Below are 15,986 nucleotides of genomic sequence, written 5' to 3' on the forward strand. Positions count from 1 at the left end.
TGTGGGTTAATAGAGCTCATGAGGCTAGAAAGCATGTCCAATTCAGTAACTCTAGTAATTAAAATGCTGTCATTATAATCAAAACATTTTAAAAAATCAGCCAGGAAAGGACATCACATTGGTGAAATGTGTTACTTTAATGTTGTGCAGAGTTCTTTGTCTGATAGTCGAGTGTGCAAGAAGAGTTTGAAAAAAAAGGTCGTGCTATAGCTTTTATTTTGAAAGCCGCCCATCGGAATTAAGGTGTTTTTTTTTATTTCCGGTTTTCTTGCCGTGAGAAGGTGGTCCTCCTCCCTGGGGTGAAAAACACCGTCCAGATTCAGGAGTGCGACTAGACAACTGTGGGACGTTTCTCAACACTTTCAGACGCTTACTAAACAAACTACCAGAACCGGCGTTAGGCTGACGAATTGCCATCGAGGTTGGCGGCGGATTTTTGCGGTGTTTGAGTCGGGAACTGAAGTTGGGAAAGTGTGGGGTGAAAATGGAGAGCCCAGCTGAGTGAGAGTGAGGCAGAGTGGGGTGAGGAGGCTGGATTTGGCAGGAGCTGCTGCTAACAGGCTAATTAGCTTGGTCACACACTTCTCCGGTAAGTTTGGGCATGAGATTTAAAAGTCACTTTATTAATTTTAGTAACAGAGTTGTTGGTTGTTAGCCTCTGGAGACTGCCACTTTGTTACGTACTGCTGAAGTAAAAGTTATGGTTAGTTTTTCTCTGGGAAGAAAAACTAATCTAACGGGCCTATCTTTAAAAGAAGAAAGAAAACACCAGAATTACGCTTTTTTTTGTTTGTTTGTTTTTACAACATTTTACTTTAGTAAACTAAGTAGGATCTACTTTTCATATATGGGTTTCATTAAATTTGTTGTTACATAAATGTCTTTTACAACTGTTTAAAAATAATATTCAACTGTTATGTGTTTAGTTATCGTTTTCTATGCACGTCTGATATTGATTGCATTTAACCCGGTAATGCACTGATTGCAGTTTTCTCGGCCGATTTCTGTAAAGATGACTCTTAATTTGACTGTCCACATTTAAAAAAAAAAAAGTTTACATTTGTTTATTTTTTTTATTTTTTTTTTTATTTTTTTTTATTTTTATTTTTTTTTACAAAAAACAGCAGTTTTTGCATGACATACATTCAAGATTTAAGAGATATAAGATTTATGCTTTAATAGATGAAATATACATTCAGACCTACTGTATGACAAGCATAATAAATGAATAATTATTATTTATGTATAGATAAATAAAATGCCTGAATGTACAGAATGTGAATTATGACAAATTTAAACAAACTAGAAAAAAAAAACTAGGTCTTAGTTAAGTCATGAGTGCAAACTATTAAAGGACTTAGACTTAGACTTAGACTTGTACTTTATTGATCCTTTGGGAAGACTCCCTCAGGAAATTGAAGTTACCAGCAGCTCCCAGGCAAAAAACAAAGATAACACACAGTAAGTAAAGTGCAAAAGAATACAAAATACAAATTAAATACTAAGGTACACACCAAATGTGAGTAACCAAAACCTTAAATTATGCAAGAAAAACCTTAAATTATGTAAGAAACAAGGAACAGGCATCCTTGCAGCGAAGTGCCACTGCAGGCATTGGACAGCCACCTAAACGCCACTTCCACTGACCGGTCGGTCAGTTCTGCATGTCTCCACAATGCAGCATAAAGGAGCCTCGAATTTCTGACCTTGTGTGTGAAAGTTATTACGCCTTTGTCTTTTATGGTCAGATTTTGAGGCTTGGCCACGCCCACATACTTTGCAGTAAAAAACTTTTGATGACTTTTGATCGTCAATGTGTGAAGACTATAATGAATCATTAAGAAGTCTCCTTAATGGAAAGCTGTAGGAGGAGTTTGTTCAGATATGTGTTTGAGGAAATAAAGGGACAAAATATAGGTTTTACTCTAAAATGGTTGACTTCCTTTGGGATTGGACCATGGGTCCAACACATTTCTTTCATAAGTCTTGAGAAGTTACAAGTGTGTACCGAATTTCATCATAATATTTAACATATTTGCATAGCATTTTTTTGTGGTTAAATTACTACCCATCATGTTCAATGTTATGCTTATCGGATATATGTAAAAAAAATTAGAGCCAAAACGCATGGTCATGGTGAGACATCGGATTTTGCCTTGCTGCCACAAATGTCAAAAATGACATTGAGGTGGATTATCTTTAAGAAGCGCTGTAAAGCCATTTGACCACATCCCTTTTCAGTTTTGGTATATTGATAAGTCTCTGAAAAGCTTAGGATATTGGACATTGCAGTTAGAATAATTAGAATTAACTTGTTTTTGTTACACCATATATTGAGCTGTAAAAACAAGCAACAGAGAAATCTTTGAAAATCTCAGTAACTTTCATTTTTATTTCATTTGATCTCATGACACGAACACTAAGAAATATTAAAGAATGGCACTTTTCTTGCTAAATTAAATACTGGGAATACCATACGCTGTTATAAATGCCAACCGTTTACCTTTCTGTGTTTAATTTGCAAACTAGAGTGGGAAAAAAGAGGTTTCAAATCCCAGTCAGACTGAAAATCATCCAATTCTGGTCACCTCCAATCGGTGCATTGATGCTGCATATTCTTAGTCCTGAAGGTCCTACAACAAGGACTTAAATGCTTTTCATTTAAACTGAACTTCTGTTTTATGATGATCAGTGTAAAATTGCTCCTAATATTCTGCTGATAATATCATTGTTCAGTAAATTTCGGATTATTTTGCATTTCACAGCGTCACTCCTTCACAGCCAACAATTCTCCCTGGGGGCCGATGCTGTTTAATTAAGACTGTTGCTGACTCTGAAGCTTCTCCTAATGGATCAAAGGACAGTCGATGGCTGCATTTTCCCTGGAAGTTCTGCATGAGTCCTGAGGATAACGTTTTCGGAGAGGCTTCCTGTCCCAGGCAAACACCTCATTCATCGAATCGATTGTTCTGTGCTGTTGGCTTCTGTAGGGTTTGTACTAATGCAGTCTTGTTTAATGGGAGCCTGGTAGGTTCCTGAAAGGCTTTTGGGTTTTCTTGGACAGCCAAGAGAGCTGTGCCAAAAAAAGAACAGCACAAAGAACAACAACAAGTAATCCTGACTGAATACACTCATTTATGGGCTGTATTGAGGTGTCGTATTCATGAAACGCAGCTGCTGAGGCCAGCTCACCTGGACTTGGATGGGAGTGATCAGCCTCATTTATGAACATCGGTTTGAGCTTGGGTAGAGCCTGGATGTCATCGGCCTGTTGAATCGGCTGTTGCGGTGATGAGGCAGGACTCCTGGTGGCCTGTGTGGCTGGCTGGGCAGCGGCCCGAGGTGATGTGATGGGTTGCCGGAACAGCAAGGTCCTCCCTGAGCCTCCAGGGGATGTTCAGTTGGATCTGGTCAAAAAGGTCAGTAATAGACAGGGGTGTAGCTGCACAGCCTTCTCCTACAAGGATATATGATAAAGATTTATTAACAGTCTTAACAGCCTTAATCTTCAGTTCAGTTTTTGTTTTATCTCATGATTTGTAGCTATTTAGCAATAGTCTTGCCAGTTTTGATAAACATTTTAAGCAAATAAAGAACATTCAGAACTGTAAATGTATTTCCTTGGTAATTGCTAAATTACTGGCAAAGTGTTTTGTTTATGAGTCAACTAGAAAGAAATAAGTAACTGTTTTCTTTGTCTGAAGTAGCAGAACCTTAAAGTTCTAAAGTCCTATTTCCTGTACTCCTCAGGTTGATCCTCAGCCTCCTCAGACGGATATTTATAAGCACTTCATACGAGGGGATGGCACTGGAAGCAAGACTGGCGAGGCTGGAGGCGTGGCAGCTGAAAAGCCTGACCACTCTTGCGCATATCAATGCCAAGCACAGGCTGCCACTCCCACTTCCGCTTCAGCTCTGATTCCTAAAGACCCCTCCAAACTGTCACACCCTCAGCGAAAGAAGGTGGCGAAGTACCGAGCCAAGTTTGACCCCCGAGTCACGGCTAAGTATGAGATAAAAGCCCTCATAGGTCGTGGGAGTTTCAGCCGAGTTGTCCGGGTGGAGCACAAGAGCACGCGGCAGCCGTACGCCATCAAGATGATCGAGACACGTTACCGCGAGGGCAGGGAGGTGTGTGAGTCAGAGCTGTGCGTCCTGCGTCGGGTTCGTCACACCAACATAATCCAGCTGATGGAGGTGTTTGAGACGGCAGAGCGTGTCTACATGGTCATGGAGTTGGCCACAGGAGGGGAGCTCTTTGACCGCATCATTACTCGCGGTTCCTTCACAGAGCGAGACGCCACCCGGGTGCTACAGATGGTGCTGGACGGCGTCAAGTATCTCCACGCTTTGGGGATCACTCATCGGGACCTGAAGCCAGAGAATCTGCTGTACTACCACCCTGGAGCCGACTCGAAGATCATCATCACTGACCTCGGTTTGGCTAGCAGCCGGAAGAAAGGAGACGAGTGTCTGATGAAGACCACCTGCGGCACACCGGAGTACATCGCCCCAGAGATCCTAGTTAGGAAGCCCTACACAAATGCCGTGGACATGTGGGCATTGGGGGTAATATCGTACATCCTGCTGAGCGGAACCATGCCCTTCGAGGACGATAACCGCATGAGGCTCTACCGGCAGATTCTGAAGGGGAAGTATAGCTTTTCTGGAGAGGTAAGAACTGACATCTGTAGCTTTCTTCTTCTTCCCCCATTTCTGGAGTACATACTGCGCCCTGCGGGAGGCTTTATCAACAGATTTCCAAGAAGTTCAGCTTGACACAGTTCCCACACAGGCTCACTAGATTTCTAAACCACTGTACTCCTTTCCAACTCCACATTCAATATTTCTTAATCATTAATTAAAGACATATTTCTTTATTTTTTGTAAATTCTCTCCTAAATTCCTTTAAACATGTTTACAGAGAATACAAAAACAAAATTACGGTGAAAAGAACAAGTGAGAGAAGAAGATTTTGCTCTGTTGTTTGTAGTATCGTCGTAATACATTTGTCATACTTTACTGATGTTTCTTTATCTGAGAGGAGAAATGGAAATCGGTTATCTTTGTGACAGCCAGCTTGTGAAAAACGTATCACAATGTAAACGTTTCATATGAGTCAATATCAATAATTATTGCTTAGATTTATTTTTTTGTTTTAAATATCTAAAATACAGCCAAAATGGTGGCGTGACCTTTCCCGTTTTATCCACCACTTTCTCTCCATGCTGTTATTTTCAAGCAGTTATTAGTATTAATTTAGTTTTATGAGGCACAGTGACGAAACCTTAGACTGCCGCTGCACAAGTCACTCAACAGGTTGTTGCTAGGTAACCAAAGAATAAGTGAGTTAGTTGATTCCATTAGTTTTGTTTAGCTTGTTGTGAAAGGTTGAGCAGCTAGAGCGTTTCCTCTGCCTACATCCCCCAGAATGCTGCGTGGTTCTGGATTGGTGTTCAGTGAAATTATTGAATATTCCATCAGATGTTTTATCTATTGATTTTGGTCATGTGTCTATCGCGATAAATATTGTTATTGATTTATTGAAAGTACCTAAAAATTCAATTGAAATATTGTACTTAGCTATTCCGTTATGTGTCGACTGAACACACCCCTTCTTTTAGTTTGCGAGTCTTTTTCGCCTGAATGATTCTGAAGTCGGAGTGAAATCACTGGACAATCTAAAACCCTCCTGAAAGCAATCCTCTGCTGGACTGAACGAGCGAAAAAGCAGCCGGAGGCTAAAGAAAAACTGGTAGACAGTCAAACATTTGAATTCCGCCTGATTGAAAGAATGCATAAATAAATAAGGGACTGAATGAAGATGCTTCCACAGTTTTGTATATCCTTTATTTTACAGTACGGCTAGAAAAAGTGCAGATTAATCTGGTCTTCCAGTGAACGCTTTCCCAGAAACACCCTCAGTAAATCTTTGCTCCTTATGCAGACATTTCTACACAAACTGTTTTTTTTTTTTAATATGCAAGAAGAAGCTGTTGAGTCATTTCAATTTTCTGGGGATTAATTTATTTTGCCTGATGGGTTAAAGGAATCCCAACCTGACATGTTTATCCCTTCCTTGAAGCAAATGTCCTCATGGCTTTGGGCTGGAAATAGTTAAGCCTAATGTGAGTCAGGCGAGTTTTCTTTGTGATTTGTAGGGACAGTTTTACTGGAATTACAAGGAACATTGTGGTCCTACTAAAAACAATGTATAACATATAGTATTCTGTACGATATTTATCCAAAAATCTGTCTACACACTTCACATATAAACTGCTGTGAAAATATTTTTTATTAGCCATTAAACAATAATACCATGAACTTCAGCATATCTATACGGGTTAATATTTGGTAGCTTTGCAAGAAAAAATGAGACTTGTGAAGCAGCCAGCTACAAGAATCAATTTTCCCTTGATCGGCTCTGATTGTAGTTACTGAATGAAATCCTAAGATTGGAATATACTGATTATATCTAGTCTTCAAGTCTACAATATAATTCTCACAAAACAACTGAAGGATGACCAACTTATGCTTATAGCATTTTCCTGCTGTTGCAGAAGTTGCAGTAACCTACATCTTTTCCCGTTTACATGAAGAATTTACCAGTCCTGAAAAGAAAATCCCAACTCTAACATTTGTAAGAAATATGGGCCTGAGCGTAGGAGTTGCGATGTAACAGACCTGAATGTGTTTTCCTTTGGGATTTGACTCCTGACAGCTGGGATAAATAATGTTCACATTTACAGCTGCGGTCCAGGAACTAGTCATAGCCAAAACATGGCTCTGGGAGGGCAGAAACGTATGTGTTTCATATGCGTCATTTATGTTTAGTCGACACTGGTAATTTATCTGCTACATGAACAGAAAGAGACCGAAAACACAGCTGGTGGCCAAACAGGACAAGGTGACCAAGTTTTGTGTGTATTTGTGTGTGTATGTCTGTGTGTGTTTGTAGCATGTAATTCCTGGCCAAGCAGGGGGTCGAGTTTGACTCACTACTAGTCACTCGTACTGAGTGCAGTTTATTTCTTGCCAGAACAAAGCAGCCATTACTGAGAACATTTGTTTCCAAAGTTAGACGAACTGCTTTGGGAATATAAAACTCGACACAATAAGACACATAAAGATTTAAGCTCTCTAAAGTCTACATCCGTTGTTACGATGTGAGAGAATCTGAACTAATGCAAGTCGATCACAGACTGGATGTGGACAAAATGTCTTGTGACTTCACAGACTTCAGGGTTTAGTGCTACGTCTTCTGTGTGCTGTGCTTCTGCTGCCATCTTCTGGTCAGAGGACAAATTTGCAAACAATTTCAACCCTGTAGAAGGAATATTTCTGTTGACTTATTTTAGCACAAAAGGGGTTCTTGACACACAACAATGAGAAAGTTTACGGCCTGAAACGATTAATCGGATTAATCGCAATGAATGATTCAAAAAAATAATTAACATATTAGTGCTGCGCTGCATTGATATTAAGCCAAGCAGACAGGGCTGAGTTTTTCACATTTTGTTAGAAGATTTATGTTTTGCTTCAAATGATCAACTGTACCATAAAGGAAAGCTATGTTATTCAATTTCAGGTAATACAGTGTTTTGTTTTGTTTTTAAAAAGACTTGAATTATTTGTTCGTTTGTATTTTTAAATGTATGTGTAATAGTGGTTAAATGAAAAATCTGCAGAATTTAATTGATTAATTGCTAGAATCGACAGACTAATCAATTACTAAAATAATTGTTAGTTGGAGCCCTAAAGAGTTTTGACTTACACTATCGATAGGTAAAGAACAGATATGCCCCACAAGGTAATAAAGTTATGGCAGCATAATTATACCATTTCTATTACCATTGTAGCTATATCAGGACACTGCAAATCATCATTCTGAAGAATGAATCGTTTGTTGAAAAAATATATAGTAACCGAGAACCTTGCAGTTTATGAGGAAACAATTTTTGTATTACCTGCATCAAAAATGTTACTTCACGTCATGTTTCTGACTTTTTTTTAATCCTCTTTTCTCAGCCGTGGCCCAGCGTGTCCAACCTGGCCAAAGACTTTGTCGAGCGGATTCTGACAGTGGACCCCAGCGAGCGGCTGACGGCAGGCCACGCCCTCAAGCATCCCTGGATCGTCAGCATGGCGGCGGCCTCCTCTATGAAGAACCTGCAGCGCTGCATATCTCAGAACCTCTTGAAACGCGCTTCGTCGCGCTGCCATAGCACGAAGTCAGCCCAGTCCACGCGCTCCAGCCGCTCCACCAAGTCCAATAAAGCTCGCAGGGTGCGAGAGAAGGAGCTGCGCGAGCTGAACCGTCGCTATCAGCAGGAGTATAACGGCTGAAAGCTCTGCTGCGGCCCTTTGACTCACAAACGTTTGGTCTCAGAAACGACTGAAAGAGCATTCCCAATCATAAAAAGCCAAAAACACCTGAAAGGTGGTGCTTTGCTACAAACATTCCTACCAGTTCAATGTGCTGAAACAAGGAAGTGAAGACTATAAATCGAAAAACTGAAGATGCAGGTTGGATCATTTGGTTGTTTCTTCTTCACCTGTGTCACTATTTATTTATTATTGTGACAATAAATCTCCATTCAAACGGTCGCTGGGTAATGACCTTCCAAATGGATGTGCTGAACAGAGTTCTGGACATTGATGTTTCTAGGAAGCAATGGGGTGATTCTCACGAACATGGTCCAACTCGTAGCAAAAATTAAAAAACATATACACACAAAAACACTCACTCTTTATAAAATGGATACTAATTTTACTTTTCACTGTAAATGTATAATCTATATGCACATTTTCTAGGTATTTTTAAACATTTTATTCTAACTTTGAGCAAATAAATTCATTACCGTAACACAATTTCCATGAAGAAATTTGAAACCACAAAACCTTTTTTTTACATTTTTTGGACACCAAGGACTTCAGTGTGCACAGAGAGACGGATATAAACAAAAATAGGCATTTCTAGCAAAATGTTTTATTTTACTGCAAAAAATAATTTCATCACTGTAACAGTGATGCAAATTTCAAAGTTAATTTGGATTGTGATTTTGTATCAAATCATTACATTGAAAAAACAATATAACCATCTTATAAAGGGTCTGGCACATTTCATCAAGGGATTAAAATATAAAAGTAATTCATAGAACTAATCTAAATAAATCCTCATAAAGTTAACATAGCAGTAATGAAAAAACGTATGTCGGTAATGAATAGCAATGTTTCAGTAGTGAACCCTTCATAACTATATTAATATTGAACTACACAAACAATAAAATACCCTAGTAAAACATACATTTGCAAATTTTATTTAAGTTTATTAAGTCGACATTCACAAACTGAACAGAAAAATAGTCCCATATTTGCGTCACAGTGCTTACAGTAACAGCTATAAGGACTAGGAAGTGAATCGGAAGCGTCTTGCTGATGAACAGGTAGGCAGTGGTTCAGAAATAGTACAAACTGAAGTAATATTCATTTAAAATAAATGGGCAACATTACAATAGTGCTATAGCGCACTGTTTAAAATTGTTCATATTTGTGAATCTGTTAGAAGCAAAACAAATTCACAAAAGACAATGGGAAACAATGAGTTTGATTTAGGGTAAATGCAAAAGCAAACAAGGCACAGGGAGATGATAGGTCATCAGAAGAAAGGCACAGAGAGAAAAAAAGATATCAAACTATATTCAAAATAACAGGAGACACAACTGGGAAATGACTGAATTAATGTATTTTTTTCAACTTTGTGCTAGCAAATTTCTAGTGATACAACACTGTGTGAAAAAGAAGAATACAAAACCCCACTCAGATAAACAGGAAACAATGCTAGTACACAAGAAATCACATATTTCATAAGTTTTTTTAATCCTTCTCATTAACACTGGTAAATGACAATGTAAGAGGGCCATTGTAGATAGGAAAAAAAGAGTAAATTTCTGCCAGAAAATGTAATTTTATTTTTAAATGTCAATCTTTTTGAGTTTTGAGTTCAAGAAGTCAAACAATTTACTACAAAAACCCATGAAATTTTTTTTTTTTTTACCCCTCCAGGGGGTCTTTTGTGGGCTCTAGTGTCCCTTATATGACAGTGGGCTGACAGGAAACAGGGAAGGAGAGGGGGGAAGACATGCGGTAAATGTCGTCGGGGCCGGGAGTCGAACCCGCGATGGCCACGTCGAGGACTGAAGGCCTCCAAATATGGGTCGCGCTATCCACTACGCCACCAAGGCACGCCCAAACCCATGAAAATTTGAGATTAAAATCAGAAATTTTTGAGAAACAAATGTGGAACTTTCTGAGTTTCAAAAGTTACAAATTTACTTGTATATTCTACAAAATGTGAGATTTTTTGGTGGAAATTTTTTCCATCCTTTGTTTCTATCTACTGTACAGCTGCCTTAATATGCCAATGTAGCTAATAATTCATTGGACTTTCTTTTTGAACGTGGCCCAGATTTCTGACACCACACAGAAGTGTCTTGCGGATGAAGAGGTAGGCAGTGGCTCAGGAATAATTTCTTTGATGTCATCCAAATAATACCACACCTTCTCACCAGCAGATCTTATTGATGGGATGTAGAAGCGGTTGTCTCCCGCACAGCTCATTGTATCAACCTCATACTGACCACTGGCAATCTGGATTAATGAAGCAAAAAAACATTTATCAACTGCGTTTTTCAAAGACAATTTGATTATTACATGATCATTACCTCCACATTACATGTTGACAATCTGAATCCAATACTTGCACACCTGACTTCCCATTCTCCACTCAAATCTTAAACCTGCCTGTGTTACTGTGCAAGTATAGAGGTCTCCGTCATAGTCCACAAGGACCCATGTTCCTACTTTGATGGTCTCTTCAGATTCCCTTTGAGTGAAAACAAACTCCTTTGGGGAGAAGCAGTCATAAAAGTGACCACAGAAGCACGAGACCTCTCGAAATCTAATATTTCCTGGTTCAGTAGCAACAACCTGTGGAGACATTATGTTTAGTTTTATCTGCAAAAACATGAAAAGGTCAGGTCTACATAACATTTTTTGTCATTTTTCACACCCTAGCTCTTGATTCCGCCCTCTTCTGTTCACTTCCTTTTGCGCTTCATATTAGGTGATATCAATTAGCATAAAAATTTAGCCTAAAAAAATGTAAAGTGTAATAAATAATAACAAACAACATTACAGTGTAAATAACCTATACATGTATCTATTTATTATTGGAAAAATGACACTGTTCATCACCGTAACCTTATTTCTCGTTACCACAACAGGCCTCAGATTACGCGGTAATGAAAGTTACGCATTACGGTAATGAATGACATCCACATGAGCTAGCTTAAAATTCTAGCATGTCGTGATGACTCAGTTAAACTTTTCTCACAAACAGTGTGAACTCCCTAACTTCTTCTGTACAAGAAAGTATCTTAATAACTTTTTAAGAACATGAGGTATTATACTTTACGGTAATGATCACCTATAGTGTAAAAATAGGCATATGGAAGGAGAAGCTTAACAGTTATCATGATCAAAAGATGTCAAACAATCTTACCTTGTAGCCATCTTTTGTCTTCTCTTCTTTGTGGTGCATTATGGGTAAGAATAACTTTATTTAAAAAAATGCTGTGAATATTACAGGACTTTGAACACGGTGTAACGGTAATGAGAGTTGCACCTCCAGACACTCACTTTTATTAAAATATTCTGAATTACTTAACAGAAAATTATTATATATTATCATATTTTATTCATTTATGTATATTTAAACAAATTTACGATATTTTTTATAAATCTGCTTGATTATTTCTAATGATAAATTGAGGCGAAAGACTTTTTTTCCCCCTTAGGACACATTACGGTAATGAATTTGTGACTCCAAAAACAGTTAAAAAAACATTAAAAGACTTATTTTAGTAACTAACAATGATCTGTGCCAAATATTAGAAATAATGATTGTCCAAATTAAAGTGTATTATTTTGAGATTTTTATGAGTATGCCCCTAAAATCTTCTAAGACATTCGACAGGTTGGGTTCGTGAGAATCACCCAGTGTGTTCTTTGAAGTAGGGAGGAACAAATTCTCCCTTTTTGTTTCCAATCAAAAGTGCTGTGAATTTATTGTTGAACTCTCTGTACAGACCTCATGATGTTGTTGGTACTCAGATTATAGTAAACCATAATCACCATCTGAAGGATAGCATGAAGGCTTATTTTTAGTTTGTTAGATGTTTAACTAATCAGTTTTATTCTGAACTGGTTCCTGAACTGTCACAAGATTGTGAATCTGTTATCATTGAAACTTAGGTGTATTAAACACTAAAATGTTCCCCACCTTCAACTCCTCCTGCTGTCATCTCTCCTTTAAAGCAAACAGCTGCACTGTTTTGTTGAGTTATAGCTGCACATTATAAAAGAAATCACATTCAGAAAAAACCTTCTGATTCATTGGCTGCATCAGCTAAAAGTTAAAACTTCACTTTTTTTTACTGTTGCGAGAAACAAATTAAGGCATCTTATCAAGTGTGTCACATTTTGAGTTTTATAAAGTCTAAGTGTTTGGTTCTCAAATATTTTCCAAGTGAAACTGTACACATGCGCTTCCTAGTGTTTTTAAGAGTAATATAAAAAATTTTATACAGATTTGTATTTTTCAATAGGGCTCAGTTGAGGGGTTATCTGCAGCCAGTCTTACTCATTGTAAAAAGAAAAAGAAAAAATACCGTTGTGTATTTATTCCGAATGAATAACAATTAGGGTTTCAAGAAGTCAGTGCCAAAATGTGACACCAGAGGTTAGCGAAATCCAATGAACCCTTGCAGACAAAAAAAGTATTAAAATTACTCGGTGTTTTCAGAACAGGAAGGAACATTTCAAAATACAGCTAACTTTGTTTTTAGCTGGAGAAAGTCTACACTTTCTTTTGTAGCTTGTGATCAATAAGCTCTTTTTATGTTTACGGAGTCTACCCTATATTAAAAAGTAAAGCAGGTAAATTGCAGTCTTAATTCCATAAAAAGACTAAATGTATTTTGATTTCAGATGTGAAATTTCTGTCCAGTTTCTCTGGTGGAATATGTGATGAAATTAAACTCTTATATAAACAGATTTTTTTTCTTGCTCAAAATAATTTCAAGTCAGTTTAGTAAATTCATATAGCTCTAATTTACAACAGGAACTTTACAAGGCAAATGTCTTCGGTTTATTTCCAAAGATCTTTCTATATAGGCCGATTGAGATTCAGTTACATGAAGTCCAGTTTAATTGCAGAATATTCGCTTTTTATAACAGCTGATAAAGTTATCAAAGGACAACCAGTCGTTTGCATTGGCTTGTTAGCTTTGTAGAAATCCCTTTTAACAGTTGGCACAGCTTCATAAGCTTTTAAACCATTATCACATAAAATATATATAAAAAAGATTTATGTGATGTCATTCAAAACGTCAAGAAAACGAGAGAGTAACTGATTTAAACAAAATAAAAAAGCAATTTGTAAAATCCTTATATGTATATTAATAGTGTCAATTAACAACCAATAATATAAAAACGTTTTGAGAGTTCTGGTTTGAATGATTTTTCCTCTATGTTTTTTATATGGGTTTGAAAATTATTTTAACATTTAAGAACTTTTTGGAGATAACGTAGATTAGTTACGATATATCTCCTGTTAGTGCAATAAAGAGCTTGGTCCGTCTCTGCCACCTAGTGGTAGCAACTAAGTGCCAACTAAAACAATGACTAAAAAACAGTTTTTTCAAATTTATCAACTTTTAACAACTTTGTCACTCGAAAATTCCTGCCCATGCCTACTGTCAGCAACTCTTGAATTATGTTTGTGGTTAAAAGAAAGAAAGTTTCATTCCTTCCTCAAAAGTGGTCAGAAAAAGTTTGGCAGATGTTGCATTTTCAAGGAGGCACCAGGTGTTAGAAGCGATTTAGTAGACCTGAAACTCATATCATTGTTTAAAAGTCTTTCAGTTATTTTTGCACAACGTTTTGATAATCCTTGGAGAGTTTTTTCTTTTTCTTCGGAGGTGTCCGGCCTAAAATGTTGACCATTGGTAAAAGCTAAAGTTAATCAAACTGCATACTGTTCGACAGCCAGCAGGTGAAAATCTCTGCGATTGTAATAATCTATAAACTTAAGTAGCCAGCGCTGAGTCGGATAAATAGAAACACAACCCACGTTTAGTTTGCTGCTATGGCCTGCAGGATTCTGAACAACTTATTTCAATCGTTTTTAAAAACATTTTTAACTAATTTGTCATTAGACAAACTTTAAAAGTTTCAAGTGTCACCAAATATCTTGTTTTTACCTGCATGACCAACTTTAGTATGAGAGTTAAAAGGTTTTTGTTGTTCTAATTAAATTTGAACTTGATTAGAACCTGTGTTAGAACCCAGCCTGCAGAAACAGTTCTCACTTTCATTTTGCTGTTGCTGACAGATTAGTTCCCTAAAACTAAAACTTAAAGTAAAACTCCCTAAAACTTAGCTAGTGTCTAAAGATAAGGCATTATCACAACAAAGAACAAAATATTTCTAGATGAGATGATTTAAAAAAAAAAATTATCTGATCTCCATAGAAAAGCTTATTAGCAGCTAAACTCTCTCAAGGTCTTGTTATCTCTAAGTAAATAAATTATGTCAAAACAAACATGGGGTTTTTGTCAAATTTAGAATGAAAATAGTTATTGCAGATAATCATGTCCACTATGCTATCCTGAGAGAACTAGGCCATTATGTCCAAAGGCTCCCAGGGTCTTAATATCTTGAAATAAAGAAAGTCTGAACATTGATAATAGAAATGTTCTGAAGATTAACAGGAAATTTGAAACTTGCCTTAATTTCTGCACAACCATCCACCCTAAACGACCTCATTGTTTTTTACTTGAGAAGATAATTTCTTCTTTGAATGATCTTATTCCTAGATACACTCACAGAGAGACAGACTAGAGCTGAACATATAAGAATTATTGGCTCTAAAGATAAACTCTGCACTCTTAATACTGACTATTACAGTCTGAATCATTTCTGTTTATCCCCGTGTTAAATTATTGAGCTACATCAGCTGACCTCAAGTTTTCGATCTTCTTTTGATTCCTTTCTTTATGTTGTTTTAATCTAGTCCTATTGGTTATTGCTAAAGACTGGACCTAATGTAAATTCCTGCATAGAACTATCAGTCACATAACATTTTTTTCTGAACCCAGAACATGTGTTTTTTCTATCACAAGCAGCATTATAAGTTTTCTTTCTTTCTTTTTTGAAAAAAAAAAGAAAAAGAAAAACAAAATATTGCAATAAAAAGCAGCTGAAGTGATTTTAAGTAACATTTCATATGAATGAGGTCATCCACTTTAAGAGGATGTAATTTTTGTAGTTAAGTCACAAATGAACAATTTAGATGAACTTGCTTTGATTAAATAAGAAAAAAGACTGAGCACATAAAGTTCAAAGAAATGCTGAAATTAGTTCATTTTTCCAGAAAGAGCACAGTTTTTACATTTCTATGTTTATGTGATTTTGTGTAAATGCTTACTTTTCATTTCAACACTGTTAGCTGAAAATTGCTATTTTCTTTTGGAGTTAATCATCGTGATGATTAACTCTCTGATTCCTCTTTTACTTTCTAGATAAAAAAAAGAGTTGTTGATGCCTCTGGAGCACTCAAACACAACTTTGTTTCATTTTGTTATTTTTAAATGTGGTTTTAAATAAAAAAGACTTGTTTGACTAATATTTCCAGAAATGTGTGAATCTACTGAGTGCACCTGTGTCCGCCTAGCACTCATCCACTGTATATTTTACTTAGATTTCTTTTCATACTAATTTATTTCAGTTTTAAAATGACTTACTTTTGATGCAAAATAACCATTAAAAAAAGTAAAAGCTAGTGCTCATCGATGTTTTTAAAACTGAACTCATCAGGTGAAGGGATCATCCCAGAAAGCAAATGTTAAAGTGAAAATTGGGCT

The 15,986-nt window shown here is 36.9% G+C and overlaps 1 protein-coding gene across 1 annotated transcript; it reads left to right on the forward strand.

Moving 5' to 3' along the window:
* Positions 1-3,279: 3,279 nt before the first annotated feature.
* On the forward strand, positions 3,280-9,648 carry pskh1 (protein serine kinase H1). Its single transcript, XM_028035081.1, has 3 exons — positions 3,280-3,419; positions 3,751-4,674; positions 8,029-9,648. The coding sequence occupies exons 1-3, from the start codon at positions 3,351-3,353 to the stop codon at positions 8,344-8,346; spliced, it is 1,311 nt and encodes a 436-aa protein (XP_027890882.1). The 5' UTR covers positions 3,280-3,350; the 3' UTR covers positions 8,347-9,648.
* The last annotated feature ends 6,338 nt before the right edge of the window (positions 9,649-15,986 follow it).

This window comes from Xiphophorus couchianus, chromosome 2 (genome assembly GCF_001444195.1).
Source record: "Xiphophorus couchianus chromosome 2, X_couchianus-1.0, whole genome shotgun sequence".
Lineage (NCBI taxonomy): Eukaryota > Metazoa > Chordata > Actinopteri > Cyprinodontiformes > Poeciliidae > Xiphophorus > Xiphophorus couchianus.